The sequence below is a fragment of the Rhinopithecus bieti genome, unplaced genomic scaffold (genome assembly GCF_001698545.2).
Source record: "Rhinopithecus bieti isolate Rb0 unplaced genomic scaffold, ASM169854v2 scaffold_574, whole genome shotgun sequence".
NCBI classification, from domain to species: domain Eukaryota; kingdom Metazoa; phylum Chordata; class Mammalia; order Primates; family Cercopithecidae; genus Rhinopithecus; species Rhinopithecus bieti.
This window is the reverse complement of record NW_016803605.1, coordinates 4,713,090-4,735,881: the sequence shown is the minus strand read 5'-3', so window position 1 is coordinate 4,735,881 and position 22,792 is coordinate 4,713,090. Positions and strand designations below refer to the sequence as shown.

The 22,792-nt window shown below is 46.2% G+C and overlaps 2 protein-coding genes across 3 annotated transcripts in view; both read left to right on the top strand.

Annotated features, from left to right (window-relative positions):
* TCTN2 (tectonic family member 2) overlaps positions 1-12,381 on the top strand; it is a 43,304-nt gene extending 30,923 nt beyond the window's left edge. For both annotated transcript variants that reach the window (XM_017889789.1, XM_017889783.1), the window contains exons 12-18: positions 187-267; positions 1,182-1,293; positions 3,815-3,921; positions 8,301-8,457; positions 10,717-10,842; positions 10,976-11,064; positions 11,596-12,381. In XM_017889789.1, coding sequence (XP_017745278.1) covers positions 187-267; positions 1,182-1,293; positions 3,815-3,921; positions 8,301-8,457; positions 10,717-10,842; positions 10,976-11,064; positions 11,596-11,711 — 788 coding nt within the window. In that variant the 3' untranslated portion in view covers positions 11,712-12,381. The remainder of the gene's footprint in view (positions 1-186; positions 268-1,181; positions 1,294-3,814; positions 3,922-8,300; positions 8,458-10,716; positions 10,843-10,975; positions 11,065-11,595) is intronic.
* Positions 12,382-16,242: 3,861 nt separating this feature from the next.
* The window catches only part of ATP6V0A2 (ATPase H+ transporting V0 subunit a2), a 59,125-nt gene continuing 52,575 nt past the window's right edge, over positions 16,243-22,792 (top strand). The window contains exons 1-2 of the mRNA XM_017889781.1: positions 16,243-16,607; positions 22,469-22,547. Of these exons, the coding sequence (XP_017745270.1) occupies positions 16,491-16,607; positions 22,469-22,547 (196 nt within the window). The 5' untranslated portion in view covers positions 16,243-16,490. The remainder of the gene's footprint in view (positions 16,608-22,468; positions 22,548-22,792) is intronic.

The window sequence follows — 22,792 nt, the reverse complement described above, 5'->3', positions numbered from 1 at the left end:
CAAAACAAAACAAAAACAAAAACAATGAATGAAGGTGTGCCATCTTTCTCCTAAAGGTATTTTCGAAAGCTTCGCCTATGTATTTTCTTTCCTTGTGCATGTCTCTTGTGTTATTTGCTGTGTTAGGCTTGCTGTGCTGAAGTATAGGAGGAAAGAGGCTCACGCTCCTTTGTTGTGTTTGTCTAGGTTACCAACTTGGCAAGCCTGTCCGAGCTCTAAATATCAACAGGATGAATAATGTCACGACTTTACATCTTTGGCAGTCGGGTAATCCGGTTTGGTCATTATGAATAGCTCTTTGGCAAACTGATGTTAGAAGTATTACCATATTTTGAATCTAATCAAGCAATCAATTATTTTAAAGCCCGGTTGGTTTATTTAGCAGAGATGTACATGCTGCTGAGTAACAGTGGTGGTGGTTTTTCATGCTTCTACAGCTTTCTTGTCTTTTTTTTTTTTTTTTTTTTTTTTTTTTTTTTTTTTGAGGACTGAGTCTTGCTCGTTGCCCAGGCCCTGGGTGACGTGGCGCCGATCTCGGCTCACGCAAGCTCCGCCTCCCAGGTTCACGTCATTCTCGCTGCCTCAGCCTCGCTGAGTAGCTGGGACTACAAGTGCCAACCACCACGCCTGGCTAATTTTTTTTATTTTTAGTAGAGATCGGGTATACCTGTGCTAGCCAGGATGGTCTCAATCTCCTGACCTCATGATCTGCCCGCCTCAGCCTCCCAAAGTGCTGGGATTACAGGCGTGAGCCACCGTGCCCGGCTGCTTCTACAGCTAACATTGTTTGCACCTGAAGTGCTGGTTGCTAGTAAAATAGATTGAAATATGAGATTGGCTTGAGAGTCCCATGTTATTGTTGCCTGTAGCCCAGGACGGTGCTAATTGGAGACATGAAAATAACTTCATTCTGAACTGCAGGAAATCTGTGCCTCAGTGGTAATGACCCACATCTGCCAGGAGCAATGTCACATTCTGAAGAAACCACCGCTTAAGGACTGGGAATTCTGATACAGAAAGGCACCTTCGTTCAGCTTTGAAAGGATTAGACTAACAGTGATCTCAGTTTTTGAAAACTGTAAACTTTATTACTTACTGTTTTCTGTTTTCACGAAAACTTTGAAATTAATCTTTACTTTTATTTAGCAAAAGTAGCAAGAGGATAATCTTTTCTTTTATAGCTGGAAGGGGTTTGTGTACATCAGCAACTTTCAAACCCATTTTATTTGGAGAAGATGTCCTCTCTGGATGCCTGTTAGAGGTCGGGATTAATGAAAATTGTACTCAGCTCAGGTGAGTGTTTCATTGTTGAATTTATCGGCAATGTGAATGGTTTGCCTAAAATTAATTCACTACATGAATATCAAAGACAACATGAATATGAAAAATTAGAGTCCATTAAAATGTGTAAAAGTGATAATAAATACAGACGTCATACAATTTAGAGTTGATTCAAACATCAATATGAGGGAAAGTTGACCTTTTTCTTGGGACTAAAGCCAGTTCATCCACCTTTCAGCAGATTTCATCCGCATTTAAGCAGATTTCTCTGCCAAAGTTTGTTCAGCTCATTGGAACCTTTTTCGTTGTTGTGTGGGTTTTTCTGTTGAGATGCCAAGTCTCACTTTGTCACCTAGGCTGGAGTGCAGTGGTGCGATCTCAGCTTATTGCAGCTTCCGCCTCCCCACTTCAAGCAATTCTCCTGCCTTAGCCTCCCTAGCAGCTGGGATTACAGACATGCACCACCACGCCTGGCTGATTTTTTTGGTATTTTTAGTAGAGACGGGGTTTCACCATGTTGGTCTCAAACTCCTAACCTCAAGTGACTTTGCCCACCTCAGCCTCCCAGAGTGCTGGGATTACAGGTGTGGGCCACCGCACCTGGCCTCATTGGAACCTTCTACTCCTAGAGCTATGAAAAAGGCTAGAGCAAAGTATAATTGGGGTGATTAACTTTTTTTTTTTTTTTTTTTTTTTTGAGACAGTGTCTCACTGTGTTGACCAGGCTGGGGTGCAGTGGTGCAATCATGGCTTACTGCAGCCCCAACCTCCCTAGGCTCAGGTGGTCCTCCACCTGCCTTGGCCTCCTAAAGTGCTGGGATTACAGGTGGGGGCCACTCTGCCGGCCTATATTCTGTTTTGTTGTTGTTGTTGTTGTTGTTGTTGTTGTTTGTTTGTTTTTTGAGACAGAGTTTAACTCTTGTTGCCCAGGCTGGAGTGCAATGGCATAATCTCGGCTCACTGCAGCCTCCGCCTCCCAGGTTCAAGTGATTCTCCTGTCTCAGCCTCCCTAGTAGCTGGGATTACAGGCGTGCACCACCTCGCCCGGCTAATTTTGTATTTTTAGTAGAGACAGGGTTTCCCCATGTTGGTCGGGCTGGTCTCAAACTCCTGACCTCAGGTGATCTGCCTACCTCAGCCCCCTAAAGTGCTGGGATTACAGGTGTGAGCCACTGCGCCCAGCCTTATTTTTTATTTCTTTATTTATTTTTGACAGTAGCCATACTAATAGATACTAAGTGATATCTCATTGTGGTTTTGATTGCATGCATTCTTTCTGGCTTGTTTTTCGAGACAGGGTCTCATTCCATACCCAGACTGGAGTGCAGTGGTGTGATCACGGCCCATTGCAGCCTGACCCTCTCTAGCTCAGGTGATCCTCCCACTTCAGCCTGCTGAGTATGTTGGAGTACAGGTGTGTGCTGCAGTGCCTGGCTGATTTTTCATATTTTTTGTAGAGATGGCGTTTCACAATGTTGCTCAGGCTGGTCTCAAACTCCTGGGCTCAAATGATCCTCCTGCCTTGGCCTCCCAAAGTGCTAGGGTGACAAGCGTGAGCCGTTATGACCAGCCTGTGTGCATTCTTACACACATTTTATCTGTTACATATCCCAAGATGTGTAGTTCTTTGGGAAGCAGGAAGAAAATGGGGGAGACATTGAGAAGTTAAGGAAAACTGGTAGAAATTATTGGCAGCAGCTCCTGATTATGGGTTGTGAGGCCTGAGTCCATGGGCAGAGTCCCTCTCCTGCAGTTCATGAGATTTGTACCCTCCAGTGACAGTACTGGGAGGGAGGGATGCTACGTTCCAACTCTTAGTCTTCACTTAATTTTATGACTCAAAATTCCAGCTAGATATTTAGGTTACTTTTACTGTTGGATCACTCTGGCCCACAAATTTATCCTGGTAACTTGATGTGTGCTCTAACTACCTCCTAAGTTTGGTGACAGTCGGCAGTCTGTGAACCATGCGATTCCCAACTTAAGTTACTAACTTTTTTTTTTTTGAGACAGGGTCTTGCTCTGTCACCCAGGCTGGAGTGCAGTGGTACGATCTCAGCTCACTGTAGCCTTTACTCCACAAGGCTTATGCACTTCTGCCACTTCAGCCTCCCAAGTAGTTGGAACTATAGGTACATGCCACCATGCCTGGCTAATTTTTGTATTTTTTGTAGAGGCAGGGTTTCACCCTGTTGCCCAGGCTGGTCTTGAACTCCTGAGCTCCAGCAGTCCTCCCACCTCAGCCTCCCAACAGGTTGGGATTACAGGTGTGAGCCACTGCACTCAGCTAAGTTACTAACATTTTAAGTCTAAAGTAAAAGATTGCTTCTGTATGTCCTCCCCCAGCTGTGTAGGTCCATCCTGGGAAGGCCATCAAACACACCTAGTCCGTGGGTGACACCCAGCCAGTTTTTAATGCCAGTTCCTCTGGCAGTTTTTTATTTAGGCAGAAGTGAAACCCGGACATTCACTGGAAAGGACTTTAGGACAAGACCTGCTGGCCATGAGCTGAGAATGCCTTACTCTCTTGCAGGGAAAATGCTGTTGCAAGACTTGATTCATTAATACAAGCGACTCATGTTGCAATGAGAGGCAACTCCGATTACACTGATCTTAGTGATGGCTGGCTCGAAATAATACGTAAGTCAAACCCGGGTCCAATAAAGCCTGTAACTTGGTTGCTGTGACTACCAACTGTAGTCTCAGCATTAGAGCCCAACCCAGTAGGTCATCTTCCTGAGGCTTAACTGTAGCTTAACTGGACATCTGCCCAGGGGTTAGCTCTCCAGTCAGGAAACTTGGCATGTCTTTTTCTTCTTATTCATGATGACTTTTTTGGGTTTTTTTTGTTTGTTTTTTGAGGCATTCTGTCACCCAGGCTGGAGTGCAGTGGTGCAATCATAGCTTATTGCAGCCTCATCCTCTCAGGCTCAAGGGATCCTCCCACCTGAGCCTCCCAAGTAGCTGGCACCACAGGTGTGCGCCACCACATCTGGCTAATTTTTTGTATTATTTGTAGAGATGGGTTTTGCCATGTTGCCCAGGCTGGTCATTAACTCCTGGACTTAAGTGATCTGCCCACCCCAACCTCTCAAAGTGTTGGGATTACAGGCATGAACCACTGCGCCTGGCCAATAACAGTCTTTGTAAAAGAAAGTCTAGGCTGGGAGCAGTGGCTCACGCCTATAATCCCAGCGCTTTGGGAGGCCAATGCAAGAGGATTGCTTGAGGAGTTTTTTGTTTTGTTTTTTTTGAGATGGAGTCTTGCTCTTGTCACCTAGGCTGGAGTGCAATGGCACAGTCTCGACTCACTGCAACCTCCACCTCCTGGGTTCAGGTGGTTCTCCTGCCTCAGCCTCCCGAGTAGCTGGGATTACAGGCGCCTGCCACCACGCCTGGCTAATTTTTGTATTTTTTTAATAGAGGCGGGGTTTCACCATGTTGGCCAGGCTGGTCTTGAACTCCTGACCTCGTGATTCACCTGCCTTGGCCTCCCAAAGTGCTGGGATTACAGACGTGAGCCACCGTGTCTGACTGAGGCCAGGAGTTTAAGACCAGCCTGGGCAACATAGTGAGACCTTGTGTCTACAAAAAAATTTTAAAATTTAGTTGGGTGTGGTGGCATGTCCCTGCAGTCCCAGCTACTTGGGATGCTGAGGAAAGAGGATCACTTGAGCCTAGGAGTTTGAGGCTACAGTGAGCTCTGATTACACTACTGCACTCCAATCTGGATGACAGAGCAAGATCCTGACTCTAAAAATAAAACAAAATAAAATAAAATACATTAAAACAAAGTCCAAGCAAGGTTTTAAGATTTTTAGTGCACTTCAGTTTGAATTGCTGTTTTTGATTGCCAGGAATACAGGCATTTGAGAATTGACTTTGTCATTATAAAGCTAATTTTGTTAACTTAAAAGAAAATAAAGTGATTGAAAATATTGTGATAGAAGCCAGACACAAAAGACCACATATTGTATGACTCAATTTATATGTAATGTCCAGAATGGGCAACGTATAGAGACAGCAGATTAGTGGATGCTGGAGGCGGAGGAGTTGGGAGGGAATGGGGAGAGACTGCTGTGGGTAAAGGATTTCTTCACAGAGTGATAAAATGTTCTAAAATAGAATCTGCTGAGTGTTACACAGCTTTGTGACTATACCAGAAACCATCGAATTGTACACTTTAAGTGGGTGGATTGTATAGTATGTGAATTATATCTCAATAAAGTGGTCAAGAAAGAAAGTAATTAAGGTGCCACAGATCTAATAATAGCAGGGATCATGGGGGCGAGATAGAAAGACTTGACAGCCCAGTGCCTTTGGCCAAAGGTATTTGCAGTGTTGAATTGGCAAGTAGATCGTACACAAAGAGAAGAAGATATACCACATGTACATGGAATAAAGGTAAACCCGACTTTAAAGCTTCTTCACCAGGCCCAATTTCACCTCCGAATCCAAAATGTCCTTCGAGTCATGGAGATCCAGCTCATCAGGTTATGTTGGAAAGGCCTAAGGTCACAGTGAGTTTTGGCAGAGCTTGAATGAAAACCTGGAGTTCCAACCTCTTTCCTTTGTTCCCTGGTAGCAAGTTAGGTAACATCTTCCCAGTTTCTTGGGGAGTCTTGAGTGTGTAAATACTTTGAATAGAAAGCTTTTTTTATTGAGCTAATTAATGGAATTGCCTTTTGGGACCAGAAAGAGCCCAATGAGTGTGCGCATCTGCTTTGCCCCTGCCCTGCTCTCCCTGCAGATGCTGCTGTGCCCCCTCTCCTCTGCCTGGGGGGTGGGGATCAGCCCTCTGGATCCTGCCCTCGCCCTTTCCATCCCCTCTGAGGTGAGCTTGGCTCAGTGGGCTGGAATTCACACAAGGGCCTATACGGACACATATCTGTATTGTGCCCACTCCTTGTGATTGGGGTCCGGTGATGAGGACCCTCTCTTCCCCCTCTGTGGTCATGGATCATGTGATATATCTGTGAGCTCAAGGTGCCCCAGACCACTCTCTGACTTGGGGAGGGAGTCCTGTTGGACCCTCACCCCAACGGGGCACTCAGGCTGCTGTTTGCTCATCCAGCTGGTGCTCAAGGCACTGGGCCCAGACCTAGATCCTCATTTGCAAATGGAACCCAGAGGTCGAGCTTGTTAAGCCCCGGACTCTGCCACCCAGGCCAGCTAGATAGGCTGTGGAATGACCCTGAGGGCTGCAGAAAAGTCAGCACTTGGGAAATAAACCACAGGGAAAATGTCCAGACAGAGAACCCAGGTTGATGAGGTACGAAATCAGTGTGGTGATGACATTTTGTTCCCTTCAAGGTGGAAGCGATTAGCTTTTATTTCATGTCTGAGCCAAAAAGCAACCTTGGTCCAGGTTAATAAGCAGAAGAGAAGTGGTGTTGACACATGTATAAGGAAAGTAGTCATAAGACGGTGTTACTGACCTTCGGAATCCCTGAAGGAGCGAAGAACCCCCTTCAGAGAAGCCAGAGAACCTACCCCACTTCCTCTCATTGACCTTGCTAGGTTTTCTCCCAGATGAATGAAAATTAATTTCTCATTCAATTTCATTCTCTCCCAATTGTATTAATACAATAGTAACATTAGGAAATTACTTACTTATCTAATACATACTAATTAAAGTTGTCAGTATGGATTTTGTTTTATTATTATTTTTTCAATTATTACCTTTTCTTTTTTTTGAGATGGAGTCTCACTCTGTCACCCAGGCTGGAGTGCAGTGGCATGATCTTGGCTCACTGCAACCTCCACCTCCCGGGTTCCAGTGATTCTCCTGCCTCAGCCTCCCAAGTAGCTGGGATTACAGGCTCCACCATCACACCTAGCCAATTTTGTATTTTTAGTAGAGATGGAGTTTCACCATGTTGGCCAGGCTGGTCTTGAACTCCTGACCTCAGCTCATCCACCCACCTCGGCCTCCCAAAGTGTAGAGATTACAGGCGTGAGCCACCATGCCTGGCTGATTTTATTTTATTTTATTTTATTTTTTGAGATGAGGTTCTCACTCTGTCATCCAGGCTGGAATGTAGTGGCACCATGCCATCGTGGCTCACTGCAGCCTCGACTTCCCAGGCTGATGCAATCCTCTCACCTCAGCCTCCTGGGTAGCTGGGACTACAGGTGTGTGCCACCATGTCTGGCTATTTTTTTTTCTCTAAGAGACAGGGTTTTGCCATGTTGCCCAGGCTGGTATGAAACTCCTGGGCTCAAGCAGTGCTTCTACCTCAACCTCCCAAAGTGCTAGGATTATAGGCATGAGCCACTGTGTCTGGCCTAAAGTTGTTAGTATGGATTTTAAATGTCTTACACAGCCTTCACTAGAACTGTGACTGCATGGAATAACGATGGCATTTTACTGCAATTATATACGTTTCTGTTAAAAGGCTGGGTAGATTTCAGTGGGAGCTTGGAAATTGAATCATGACTTATAGCTTTAATATGTGGGGTCAGGGCTTTTAAGTTCCAGTGACTGGCTAACATAGGAAACTTTTTTTTTGAGACGGAGTCTCGCTCTGTCGCCAGGCTGCAGTGTAGTGGCACAATCTTGGCTCACTGCAACCTCTACCTCCTGGGTTCAAGCAATTCTCCTGCCTCAGCCTCCCAAGTACCTGGAAACTACAGGCGAGCACCACCACGCCCAGCTAATTTTTGTACTTTTAGTAGAGACAGGGTTTCACCATGTTGGCCAGAATGGTCTCGATCTCTTGACATCATGATCTGCCCGCCCCAGCCTCCCAAAGTGCTGGGATTACAGGCATGAGCCACTGCACCCAGCCCATACAAGGAAACATTTTAAACACAATTTTTATTAGTGCCATCCTATGCCTTGTAGACTTGAAGGGATAACACAGTTATGGAGTGACAAGTAACTAGAGCCTGTAAGAGACTAAAGCCTCATTGATGTGATGCCTGCCTGATGTTATTCCCCATTTTGGTTATTATGACATTGTAGGAAAACTTATCAAATTATTCTTTGAGAAGTGCCTAACTTAACATTTCTATAGGTGTAGATGCCCCTGACCCAGGTGCAGACCCACCGGCTAGCAGTTTGAACGGCATCTGCCTGGACGTTCCTGCTCGGCTGAGCATCCGCATTCTCATCTCGGATGCTGGTGCAGTGGAAGGGATTACTCAGCAGGAGATACTTGGCGTAGAGACAAGGTATGATCACATCTTGGATCACTGTAGTTTAGAGAGAGTCAGGAAAGTTGAGAGCATTCCCAACAATAGGGAAATGTTTGTTTAGAAACTGATTATTTATTTATAACTTGCAATTATTAGCAAGATGTTTATATGGACATATGGAATATGTATGAACTATGTGTATAATGGAGACTTATTCTCACAAGTATTTATAAAGCCATGTGTAAGAGAGTCTGCAAGGTATTTTAGGGAGTACAAAGATGAATAAAGGGCTACTTAGTGCTAAGTACATTTTGAAATCCATGAATGTAACTGATATGCTGGTCAGAGAATATTGTCTGTGGTTAAGAGACTTTGGCAGCAGATAGGTTCAAATCACGGCTGTCCCACTTAGGAGCTGTGTGGCACTGGCCAATTAGTTAACCTTTCTGAGCTGTAGTTTCCTCCTCTGTAATATGGTGATAATACCTTTATGTAACAACCCTCTATTAGATTTTTTTTTTTTTTTGAGATGGAGTCTTGCTCTGTCTCCAGGCTGGAGTGCAGTGGCAATATCTCTGGTCACTGCAACCTCCGACTCTGTGGTTCAAGTGATTCTCCTGCCTCAGCCTCCCGAGTAGCTGGGATTACAGGCATGTGCCACCACATCCAGCTAATTTTTGTATTTTTAGTAAAGACAGGGTTTCACCCTGTTGGCCAGGATGGTCTCAATCTCCTGACCTCGTGATCCACCCGCCTTGGCCTCCCAAAGTGCTGGTATTACAGGTGTGAGCCACCATGCCCAGCCTGCCTCCATCAGTTTTAAGTGACAGGTGCCCAGTTCATACTGACTTAAGCAAAAAGGGGAGTTTATTGGTTCAAGTTCAGACTAATCCACATACAGCTAGTTCATGGTTCATGGTTCCAGTGTGGTCAGGGATCTTTTTGTTTTCGTGTCTCAGCTCCTCTTCCTTTGGGTTGGCTTCATTCTCAGGGAGGTTCTCCTCAAGAGATGGCAAAGATGGGCACTAGCAATCCAGGCTGATGTCACTGCAGCAAGTCCAGTGGGGAGAAAACCTCTTTCCTCCTCTTTTCTTTTCTTCCTTCTTTCTCTCTCTCTCTCTTTTTCTTTCTTTCTTTTCTTTTCTTTCTCTTTCTTTCTCCTTCCTTCCTTCCTTCCTTCCTTCCTTCCTTCCTTCCTTCCTTCCTTCCTTCCTTCTTTCCTTCCTTCCTTCCTTTTTCTTTCTCTCTCTCTCTTCTTTCTTTTCTTTCTTTCTCTCTCTCTCTGTCTCTCTCCCTTTCCTTTCCCTTTCCTTTCCCCTTTCCCCTTTCTCCTTTCTCCATTCTCCTTTCCGACGAAGTTTAGTTCTTGTTGCCCAGGCTGGAGTGCAGTGGCGCCATCTCGGCTCTCCGCAACCTCTACCTCCCGGGTTCAAGCTATTCTCTTGCCTCAGCCTCCTGAGTAGCTGGGGTTACAGGCATGCGGCACCACGCCCAGCTAATTTTGTATTTTTAGTCGAGATGGGGTTTCTCCATGTTGGTCAGGCTGGTCTTAAACTCCCGACCTCAGGTGATCTGCCCACCTCAGCCTCCCAAAGTGCTGGGATTACAGGCGTGAGCCACCAGGCCCGGCCCCTCCTCTTTCTCTAAATAGATCTGGGCAGACTTTCATTGGTTCAGTTTGGGTCATGTGCTCCTTTCTGAACCAATCCCTATGACTGGGGCAATGGACAGCTCTTATTGGCTAGGCTCAGGTGATGGGTGCACCTCTGGATTAGGGCCAATCCCTTCTGGTCCACTGAACTGGGAATGGAGAGTGGTGACTCTGCAAGGGAAAATGGGAGTGCAGTTACCACCTTCGCAGTACTCTTGAGGATAACATGAGATGGTGTGTTGCAAGCAAGTTGTCTCTGTGCCTCGAACGTGGAAAGCCCTCAATAAGTGGCTAGCTGCTGCTTTTATTATTATATTGTTTGAGAAAAACAGGTGATGAACAAAGGTACCTTTGATAGCACCTGTATAAAATGCACTGGCTGGAGAGGAGTGAGACTGACAAGACTGGCAGCTGTCGCCGGGCAACAGGCCCATGAGGGGTTATTAGGAGTTTCTCTTCTCCTTGGATCTGTGTGTCGAAATGGACAAAGACAATGGACAAATACAAAGAAAAAATAGCACAGGTAGAATGTGAAACTTCTTAAGAGAACCTCAGGTTGTATTGTGATTGCATCTGTTACCTGCTGTTCTTGGTGGAATAGAACTGAATGGTGGCTATGCTGACCATGTGATCCTTCCCTCTAGGTTCTCCTCAGTGAACTGGCAGTACCAGTGTGGGCTTACCTGTGAGCACAAGGCTGACCTTCTCCCTATCAGTGCATCTGTCCAGTTTATTAAAATTCCTGCACAGTTACCCCACCCCCTGACAAGGTACTCCAGTTGGTCACCTAGTTGACATTAGGAAGCAGAAAAATATATATTTGAAAATTGGAAGTTTATTCCTTTAATCAAGTTCTGATACTTTTCACTTGTAGTTTTTGTAATCCTCTAAAATGTTTTATAGATTCCAGATAAATTATACAGAGTATGACTGCAACAGAAATGAGGTGTGTTGGCCGCAGCTTCTATATCCATGGACTCAGTATTATCAAGGTAGGGTGAAACAGATTTCTATGACCAATTATGTTATGTCAATTTTAAAAACAATTTAAAATGATGTCTAAATGTTACAGAAAGCGTAAAACATATAGAAACTTAAAAAAAATTTACAGATACTATTGCCACTTGGAAGTGATCACCATTACTGTTGAGGCTTAGTTTATTTCTACCTACACTGTTTTTTTTTAGACAGAGTCTTTCTGTGTCACCCTGGCTGGAGTGCAGTGGCAGAATCTCAGCTCACTGCAACCATTGCCTCCTGGGTTCAGATGACTCTCATGCCTCAGCCTCTGGAGTAGCTGGGATTACAGCACCAACACACCGGGCTATTTTTGTATTTTTAGTAGAGACGGGGTTTCACCGTGTTGGCCAGGCTGGTCTCGAACTAGCCTTAAGTGATCTGCCTTCCTTGGCCTCCCAAAGTGTTAGGATTGCAAGAGTGAGCCACCACGCCCAGCCTATACCTACACTGTTATCACAAGAGTTAAGAAATACTGCTGCTTAATCTTGTCCATTGTTTTTCAGGGGAGCCGTATTCTCAATGTGTTGCCAAGGGCTTACTGTTGCTGTTGTTCCTCACATTGGCCATGTTTCTCAGCAACCCCTGGACCAGAATATGCAAAGCCTGGCTTTTTTTTTGAGATGGAGTTTTGCTCTTGTTGCCTAGGCTGGAGTGCAGTGGCGTGATCTCAGCTCATCTCAACCTCCTCCTCCTGGGTTCAAGCGATTCTCCTGCCTCAGCCTCCGGAGAGTTGGGATTACAGGCATGTACCACCATGCCTGGCTAATTTTGTATTTTTGGCAGATACAGGGTTCCACCATATTGGCCAGGCTGCTCTCGAACTCCTGACCTCGTGATCCACCCATCTCAGCCTCCCAAAGTGCTGAGATTACTGGCATGAGCCACCGCACCAGCCTTTTTTTTTTTTTTTTTGAGACAGGGTCTCACTCTGTCACCCAGGCTGGAGTGCAGTGCACAATCTCAGCTCACTGCAATCTCTGCCTCCCATGCAATCCTCCCACCTCAGCCTCCGGTGTAGCTGGGACCACAGATGCTCCACCACGCCTGGCTGTATTTTTGGTAAAGACGGGGTTTTGCCATGTTGCCCAGGCTGGTCTGTAACTCCTGAGCTCAAATGATCTGCCCACCTCGGCCTCCCAAAGTGCTGGGACCACAGACGTGAGCCACTGTGTCCGGTCCGTCTGACTTCTCAAAGACTTTAGACCTTGACTTCAGTGATTTGTTGCAGTCTTGTATGCTTCTCTATAAAATTTTAATAAATGAAATGTCTTATTTTTGCAGAAAATTTTTATTAAGTGCCCTGTGACTTTAATTCATATATGTAGCTATCCGATGCAGAATGAATATTCTCATCACTGGCCTGACTGAGTAAAATACATGAGAAGAACTCAAGAAATGTTAGAAATTTTAGCTTATCACAAATTAGTTAAAGTCATAGGAGTTTTATTTATACCATAGAGAAACTTTTCTTTAGTTTTTAATACATTCGTGTTGATTGATGTTTCCCATATTCCATAGAAAGGATTAAGAAATTCTTAAAAATGTATATAATACAAAAACACAAAATAATTGATGGGGAAAGATGTGGGCGCTGCAGGAGGAAAATAAGAGAAAAGTAAAACAAAACCAGGGGCACATGAAAGCGCCTAAAATATATGCCAAAGGTTGCATTTAGCAGAAGCATACCCCTAATTCATTATTTATTTATTTATTTTTTAGAGACAGGTTCTCCCTCTGTTGCCCAGGCTGGAGTGCAGTGGCATGATCACAGCTCACTGTAAACTCAAACACCTGGGTTCAAGCGATTCTCCCCCAGGTAGCTGGGACTACAGGTGTGTGTGCTACCACACCTGGCTAATTTTTTTTTTTTTTTTTTTTTTTTAGTGGAGACAGGGGTCTCGCTATGTTGCCTGGCCTGGTCTCAAACTCCTGGCTTTAGCAATCCTCCCACCTAAGCCTCCCAAAGTGCTGGGATTACCAGCAGGAGCCACCATGCCCAACCAAGACTCCAGTTTACAAAAAACGAAGTATGATTAGCTATAGGAATTATGAAATCTATTCATTAAAAATTAACTGGTTATCAATGAAGGACAATTTTTCCTAGCTGAGTCTAGGAATTTCTCCCATGGGCCCTCACATGGGGAAAGTCAACCCCACTCAGTGGGAAGAATGGATTTTTTTTTTTTTTGAGACATGGTCTTACTCTGTTACCCAGGCTAGAGAGCTGGAGAGCAGTGGCACAATTACGGCTCACTGCAGCCTCGACCTCCTGAGTTCAAGTGATCCTCCCACCTTAGCCTCCCAAGTAGCTGGGACCACAGGCTTGTACCTGGCTAGTTTTTGTATCTTTTTTTTTTTTTGTAGAGAAGGGGGTCTCCCTATGTTACTTTGTTACCCAGGCTGTTCTCGAACTCCTGGGCTCAAGTGATCTACCTGCCTCAGCCTCCCAAAGTGCTGGGATTATACATATGAGCTGCTGTGCCCAGCCCTGGAATAGAGGTTTTCAGCCACGGTCCTACAGTGGCCACACAGCACATTACCTGTAAGTTTTCTTTGTGTGCCAGGTAATCTAGTTTCAGATGGATTTTGTATGTTATTTAGGCCTAATTTTGAAAAATGATTATTTTCCCTTTTATACTTTTTGATTGAATTCCTAGTGCCTGCTGATAACCCAGGACCACATAAAATGTGCTGTTTCGTCTTCACTGCAGAGTTCCTGCCCAGGAGGAATTTCAAATTTTCCTCCAGTCTTAAGTCCATTTTCAAATAGGGGGATGAGCTAGTCATTGCAGAGGTCGTAAGCTTCTGCATGATGAATTTTAGCATCTGTACTGTGGTGGTGTTGGGCCTTCACCCCACCCCTCTAGGGCTGACTCAGAAATCTGGGTCAGTACTGGACTAATGGAGCTGGGGTCTGAGTCAATTATTGTCTGAACTTCAGCCATTTGAATTCACCTTCACAGTTCTTACTGTATCTTTTGTTGTTGTTTCTTTGAAAGAATAAAAGACAGAATGTCACTCTGTTGCCCAGGCTGGAGTCCAGGGGTGTGATCTCTGCTCCCTGCAAGCTCTACCACCCAGGTTCAAGTGATTCTCTTGCCTCAGCCTCCTGAGTAGCTGGGACTACAGGTGCCCACCAACCACGAACTGGCTTAAATTTTTGTAATTTTTTTTTTTTTTTTTTTGAGGCGGAGTCTCGCTCTGTCGCCCAGGCTGGAGTGGCAGTGGCGGATTCTCGGCTCACTTTGCAAACTCCGCCTCCCGGGTTTTTCACGCCATTCTCCCTGCCTCAAAAGCCTCCCGAGTAGCTGGGACTACAGGCGCCCCGCCACCTCGTCCGGCTAGTTGTCTTTGTATTTTTTAGTAGAGACGGGGTTTCAACCGTGGTTAAGCCCAGGATGGTTTCGGAGTCTCCTGACCTCCGTGATCCCCCCGTCTCGCCTCCCAAAGTGCTGGGATTTACAGGCTGAGCCACCGTCGCCCGGCCCCAATTTTTGTATTTTTTTTAGTAGAGACAGGGTTCTCGCCATTCTTGGCCAGGCCTGGTCTCGACTCCTTGGACCTCAAGTGATCCACCCACCTTGGCCTCCCAAAGTGCTGGGATTACAGGAGTGAGCCAGGGCGCCCAGCCTGGTATAACTAGCTTTGGATTTCAGATATTTATGGAAAATAAATTTAAAACTTCCAAATGACAGGTAATTTAGCCTGATTTTGTGAGGATGCCTTTTGTACTTAAAATAGGGAAAAAACTCAGTTTGGCAGTAGAATGGGATCTGGGGTGTCTATGGTTTTAACTTTTCTAAGTTTATACGTTTCTGTATGCATTCATGAACTGTTTATTGAGTGGCTACTATGTGCTGCGGCTTGGAGATACCGCATTGGCAGAAACAATGTCCCCCACCTTGGTGGAGCTTCCAGTCTAGCAGGGAAGACTGGCACTAAGGCACAGACAAGGTAATTCCAGATGGTGGCAGGCGCAGTGAAGGAAACAGAACAAGCATGTGACTCCAACGTAGAGGGGCCAGAGACAGTCTCAAGGGAGGGGATATGTGAGCAGAGACTCCTCTTCCCAGTCGGTGTGGGGAACACACACTGGGTGCCGTGTGACTCCATCCACAGGACAAGCCTGGAGCTGGCAAATCTATCGAGACAAAATTGTCCTGTGGTGGCCAGGCCGGGCAGGAAGGGGAGACTGCAACTGAGCAGGGGGAGTCTTGCCAGGTCAGTGGGAAACGTTTGAAAATTGGATTGGAATGCTGGCGGCACACTCCAACTTCACGAAGAAGCCCAGGATCTGGCCGGGCAGCGGCTCACACCTATAACCCAGCGCTTTGGGAGGCCGACGCGGGAGGATCGCTTGAGTTCAAGAGTTCGAGATCAGCCTGGCCAACATGATGAAACCCCTTCTCTACAGACATTTTTTTAAAAAATTAGCCGGGTGTGATTGTCGCGCGTCTGTAATCCCAGCTCCTCCAGAGGCTGAGGTGGGAGGATCGCTTGAGCTCAGGAGGTCAAGGTTGCAGCGAGCCGAGATCGTGCCACTGCACTCCACCCTGGGCCACAGAGGGAAACCCTGTCCATAAAAAAGCAGCAGCAGGGCCGGGCGCGGTGCCTTACACCTGTAATCCCAGCACTTGGGGAGGCCGAGGCGGGCGGATCACCTGAGGTCTGGAGTTTGAGACCAGCCTGGCCAACATGGTGAAACCCCATCTCTACTAAAAATACAAAAAAATTAGCTGGACGCGGTGGCGCGCCCCTGTAGTCCCAGCTACTCGGGAGTCTGAGGCTGGAGAATCGCTTGAACCTGGGAGGCGGAGGATGCAGTGAGCCGAGATCGCGCCACTGCCCTCCAGCCTGGGCGACAGGGCGAGATTCTGTCACACACACACACACACACACACACACACACACGGTAGCAGCAGCAGCACACGGTCGTGCACTAGGAAAGGGTGAGCTTCGCGGCGTGCACACTCGGTGAGACTCCTCCAGGTAAGCCGGGGAGCCGCGCGGGATGCAGCTCTGCGTCCAGTCCAGCTGAGCTATAGCTGCGGCGGTCGTCCCCGCCGGGTTCGCGCTGGTTGGCCCTGCTGCCACCGCGTGCGGCCGCAACCTCGGGCGCCCATTGGTTGGCCACCGGGGGGACGGGACGCGGGGGCGGAACCGGAACCGGCGGTAGCTCGGGGGCGGGACCTCGCGGACTGCTGTGGCGGCAGCTGGAGAGGCAGCCGCGGTGGCAGAACCGCGGGCGGCCGCTACAGCCTGGATCCCCACGGTGCGGGGCCTCGGCCAGGCCACAGGAAGAGCTCGAGGCCAGGGCCGCACCGGCTGAGTGTGTGGGCCTGCGCGGCTCGGAGCCGCTGCCGCCCGTCGAGCCCCTCCGGGCGCGGGTCGGCCCGCCATGGGGTCCCTGTTCCGGAGCGAGACTATGTGCCTGGCACAGCTCTTCCTGCAGTCAGGCACGGCCTACGAGTGTCTCAGCGCCCTGGGCGAGAAGGGCCTGGTCCAGTTCCGAGACGTGAGTGTCGCCCGGGAGACGCGGGCCGCACCTGCTTTCCTGGCGCTCCCCATCCCGCGCATCGCTGGGGCCCTCCCGCGGGGAGCACCGAGGAAGGGCGCGCCCCGTCCCCATTGCCCAGACGGGGAAGCTGACCAAAGCTTCCCGGAGCGTGGGGCTGACTCCAGGGTCGCCGGCCGTCTGTGTGGTCCGCGGCTGCTCTGCCCCAGTTAGTTAGGATCTCCCCTGTGTGGTCTTCATCGGCTCGGGGCACCGAGCTCAGCGGGAGAACAAATCCCACAAAGGCCTCTTGGAGTCCTTTTGGAACTTACGGGGGTGAGAGGGGCGCATTAACCAAATAAATACGTCAACCAGAAAATGTTTGCCGTAAAGAAAAAACGGGTTGGTGTGAAGGTGATTCGGGTGGGAGGTACGTTTGAAGGGGTAGTCAAGGAAGCCTCCTGGAGAAGGTAATATTTCAGCTGAGACCCAAATAGAAAGGAGCCAGCCTTGGGGGAGATCTGGGGAGAGGGTCCTCGTTGGTGGGAACAGGAGGAGCCCAGACAGAGCCTGAAATGGGGAAAAGCTGTCATCTCCTCGAGGAGAGGGATTTTTGTCTGTTTTGGTCACTGATGCGTAGTGCTGTACATACCATTGTGTGTAAGGACTTAAGAACTCAGTCATTATTTGTGGAATGGAAGCTGTCTCCCCAGAAAGTAATAATAAACATTTGTTTGTCTGTCTGTCCATTTACTTGTTTATTGTTTGTCTCCACCAAGGACTGTCAACCTCTGAGAGTAAGGACCTTAACGCAGTCCTTGGCATCGATAGGCATTTGTTGAATAAACAGGCTTTTCTTGACTGCCCGCTATGTTCAGGCACTGTTTTTGGTGCTGGGGACTCGGTGGTGAACAAGGCAGACACAGTCCCTGTGTTCCTGGAGCTCCCAGTGTGGGAGGAGACAGATTAAACACACTCTGATTATAAGCTGTGATAAGTGCTAAGAAGGCAAAGAACAGGGTGTGGAAGGGAGACCGTGAAACAAGTACTTACTGACTGAATTGAAATCCACTCAGGCGAACATTTTATTTCCTGGCCACCACTTTCATCTCCTGTTTCCCTTGATCTTCCTAAGGTGTCCTTAATTTCAGAATGGAACAGCCCTACCCCAGATCTGATTTCCGTTGATATCAGATATCTAATACCAGATCAGCCCCATTAGGCAGTTGCAAAGTCATGGAGAAACTCCTGAGTGACAGGCGAGGGTGCAGGTAAGATGCAGGGCGGTTCCTGGTTCCTGGAGCCACTTCTGCAGTTGTACCCATTCACCTGGTGGATGCTGCCCTGAGCTGTGAGTAGCACCCAAAAGATTCAGGCAACAGTTGCAGGCGCAACAGGCTCCTACATTTTTAACAGGTGGATGTTTTCCATCTAGTTAGTACTCAAGCCAAGACACTTAACCACACTTCAGTCTTACAGGTTTGCGTAAACGCACTAATCACTACAAAGATTCCAGTTTCAATAAGCGCCACCACCTCCAGTCATAGTGTGTACCTGGGATCCTTTTTAACTGATGTCAGTGAAAGGAGAAGAAAGTGCTGTTCATCTTTTTCCAGAAGGAAGTAAAACTGAGGTTGCTGTGATGAGCTCTTGTGTGGTGCTAGGTTTTCAGTGTATCTTCAGCCTGAGTTTCCTACTGACTTTGTGGTGACCAGATGAGATCACTGTTAGTAACCCTTGCAAGGGAAAGGGGGGCAGGTGGTGACTTCCGTGGTGACAGCTAGTGGGAAGACCTGGGAAAGAAAGGTCATTCAGCTGATGGGGAGGACTCCCTGAAGGGAAAGTTCTCACTTTTGTAACAGTTCTCAGTCTAAGAACAGGTTTCCTCTTTAGTCCTTCAGCTGGAGTGGGATTATCAATGGGTGTGAATATCAGGACAAACAGCACCAGGTCTCCTCTGCTGGTTTTACTAGGTTTAATGTGCCTTGAATTGAATCTACATTAAAATGTACCTTATTCCATTAGCCCTGAATTAGGGTGCTGCTCTAAAAGGGGAAAAAACCCCCCAAATATGTAAAAGAACCCACGCAATAGAAAACAAAAGTTAATATGGCTGGGTGTGGTGGCTCACGCCTGTAATCCCAGCACTTTGGGATGCCAAGATGGGCGGATCATGAGGCCAGGAGTTCGAGACCATCCTGGCCAACATGGTGAAACCCTGCCTCTACTAAAAATACAAAAATTAGCTGGGCATGGTGGGGCGTGCCTGTAGTCCTAGCTACTCTCAGGAGGCTGAGTCTGGAGAATCACTTCAACCCGGGAGGTGGAGGTTGCAGTGAGCTGCGATCGCGCCATTGCACTCCAGCCTGGTGCAGGGTGAGACCCTGTCTCAAAAAAAAACAAAAAAACAAAAAAAAAAAGTTAATATATGTAAGCTGGGGATGGTGGTATATGTATGTCAAATCTATGTTTGTATTATTGCCACAGAAATTTACCTCTTTATAAATAAAGATTCTACTATTTGTAGAAACATCATGTCCATTTAGAGTTAAGTACTATTTGATATTGAAGGAAGAAAATGGAGCTGAGAAGTCGTATCCTGCGACAGCTTTAGACGCAGAACTTCCTTTCCAACAAGTTCCATAGAACTAGATTGTGTCTGAATCATTAGCAACTTGGAAGTGGTTACTTTTAGTTTGACCTCCAGAAATGAATGAGAAGGTGATAAACAGGAGTGAAATTAGAATTTTTATCTTTCTTCTGGTTAATTCTTTTAAAAAAAAGTCCCCAAAAAACGAACAAGAACTGAACATTTGGGGTAGACACTTATCAGGTTGAGCAGTTTCATGTCAAGTTGTAGCTTAAGTTTCTTGAGAGTGTCCAGTACAAATCCGAATGGAATAAAGATAAATTTTGTGTCTTAAATGGCTTTCAACATGAATGATTACTGTAAATTTTTAAGGTGTGAAAGTAATAGATGTCCATTGTGAGAAATGTGGAAAACATAAGAATAGGAACATAGCTTGCATGATCCCAACGCCTAGAAATTAACTTTAACTTTTTGGCTAATACTGGACAATCAACATTTCTCTAATAATGTTTAAAAATGTCCATATATATGTACTTTTATATAATTTGAACCACACTGAAAATATCCTAATCTGCTTTACACAGAAATCATGACTAACTTCCTAATTTTATTAAATGTTCTTTTACAACTTTTAAAAATTGTTTTACACTTTGTATTATAAGAAGTAGAGGGAAGAGTACAGTGTACCTCCATTGTACCCATAACGTAAACTTAGTTTTTTCTCACCTCCCAGACTAGATTATTTTGAAGCAAATCCAAGATAAATAATTTAACTTTTCAACAGGTATCTCTAAAAGATAATATATATATATATTTTTGAGATGGAATTTCACTCTTTCACCCAGGCTGGCGTGCAGTGGTGCGATCTTGGCTTACTGCAACCTCTGCCTCCCAGATTCAAGTGATTCTCATGCCTCAGCCTCCCGAGCAGCTGAGATTACAGGTGCTTGCCACCATGCCTGGCTAATTTTTTATTTTTAGTAGAGACAGGATTTCGCCATGTTGGCCAGGCTGGTTTCGAACTCCTAACCTCAAGTGATCCACCTATCTTGGCCCCCCAGAGTGCTGGAATTACAAGCATGAGCCACTGGGCCTGGCTTAAAAGATAAAAAATTATTACCAACATTTTACTCGAAAATTTAAGTAACATTTCTTAATATAATCAAATACCTTGTCATTTAAAATATCATTTTTGATAAGTGCAGAGTCATCAGTTACATGGCTGAACCATAATTTTTACACAACTTTATTGAGGTGTATCTTAGAGTTTACCCATTGTTTTTAGAAAGTTTATGGAGGCCGGGTGCAGTGACTCACACCTGTAATCCCAGCACTCTGGGAGGCTGAGGCAGGCAGATCACTTGAGCCCAGGAGTTTGAGACCACCCTGAGCAACATGGCAAAACACTGTCTCTACCCAAAATACAAAAATTAGCCGGGTGGGGTGGTAGCTGCCTGTAATCCCAGCTACTCTGGAGAGATCATGCCACTGGACTTCAGCCTGGGTGACAGTGAGACCCTGTCTAAAAAAAAAAATAAAGTTTATGGAGTCAGGCATCCATTGCCCATTTTAGTTAATCCTTATTTCTACCCCTGACCCCCCGGCCCCCGGCACCCACTGCTTGCTGCCTCTAGGGTTGTCTTTTCTGGACATTCCAGATGAGTGGAATCACACAGTATGTGACCTCTTGTGTCTGGCTGCTTTCACTTAGTATGAAAGTCATCCAGGGTGGATGCAGTGGCTCATGCCTGTAATCCTAGCACTTTGGGAGGCCGAGGCGGGCGAATCACCTGAGGTCAGGAGTTTGAGACCAGCCTGGCCAACATGGCGAAACCCCGTCTCTACTAAAAATACAAAAATTAACTGGGTGTGGTGGCATGTGCCTGTAATCCCAGCTACTCGGGAGGCTGAGGCAGGAGAATCGCTTGAACCCAGAAGGCAGAGGTTGCAGTGAGCCGAGATCCTACCACTGCGTTCCAGCCTGGGTGACAGAGCGAAACTCCGTGTCAAAAAAAAAAAAAGAGAAGTCATCCCTGTTGTTGCATGGGTCAGTAGTTCATTCCTTTTTATTGCTAAGTAGCATTCCATTGTGTGGATATAGACTGTAATTTCTTTTCTTTCTTTCTTTTTTGTTTTGGGACAGGCTCTTGCCCTGTCACTCAGGCTAGAATGCAGTGGTGTGATAACTGCTCACTGTGGTCTCGACCTCCTGGGCTCAGGCAAGCCTCCTGCCACAGCCTTTTGAGCAGCTGGGACCACAGGCGTGTACCACTAGGCCTGGCTAAGTTTTTATTTTTTGTAGAGATGGTGTCTCACCATGTTGCCCAGGCTGGCCTCAGACTACTGGCCTCAAGTAGTCCTCCCACCTCAGCCTCCCAAAGTGCTGGGATTATCAATGCGAGCTGCTGTGCCTGGCTATAATTTCTTTAACTACGCTGACTGTAATTTCTTTAACCAGTTTTCTATTGTTGGATTTTTGGGTTATCATTTTTTCTTTTTCCCTGAGATTGATGTTGTCATAGATAAATTTTATCTGTTTCCATAGCTTTTCCTTAGGTTAAATTTCTTCATGGGGTATTGCTGGGCAAATAATCATTTTCAGGATTTTTTCTTTTTTTGAGACAGGGTCTCACTCTGTCACCTGGGCTGGAGTGCAGTGGTGCAGTCTTGGCTCCATCCAACCTCTGCCTCTTGGGCTCAAGCAATTCTTGTGCCTCAGCCTTCCAAGTAGCTGGGATTACTCAGGTGCACCACCATGCCTGGCTAATTTTTTTTTTTTTTTTTTTTTTGAGATAGTGCCTTGGCCTGTTGCCCAGGATGGAGTGCAATGGTACGATCTTGGCTCACTCAACCTCCGCTTCCCGGGTTCAAGTGATTTTTCCACCTCAGCCCACCGAGTAGCTGGGATTACAGGTACCTGCCATCATGCTTGGCTAATTTTTGTGTTTTCATAGAGATGGGATTTCACCATGTTGGCCAGGCTGGTCTGGAACTCCTGACCTCAACTGATCCGCCTCCCAAAGTGCTGGGATTACAGGTGTGAGCCACCGCGCCTGGCCTAATTTTTGTATTTTTGGCAGACTTGGGGTTTCATAGTGTTGGCCTGGCTGGGTTTTCAGGCTTTTCTGGTGACAGTTGATAGATTGCTCTCCAGAAAGTTGTGTCAGTTTATAGTTCCATTCAATAGTATATAAGAGCGTACGTCCCCCAAACTTTGGTGATGTTTTATTTTTTACATAAATGTATTTTTAAATTTTAGAAATTTAAACCGTATTTTTCATCCATTTCTCAGCTCAACCAGAACATAAGTACTTTCCAAAGAAAATTTGTTGGAGAGGTGAAGAGGTGTGAAGAGCTAGAGCGAATATTGGGTAAGTTTATTTTCTGATTTAATAACTTAAATAATTACCTTTATATCGGCAAACCTTGTTTGGTTTAGAAATACTGGAAAATATAGAGAAGCAGAAAGGAAAAAAAGAAATTGTATTCTCATCATTCAGAAGTAATCACAGTTATGTAGGCATGTATTATTTTTCTGTATTTTTTATTCATCTTTAAAAGTAAAACTTTACAAACGTAACAGCCTGGTTATTTTGTTGTCACCCTTGTTTTTTAC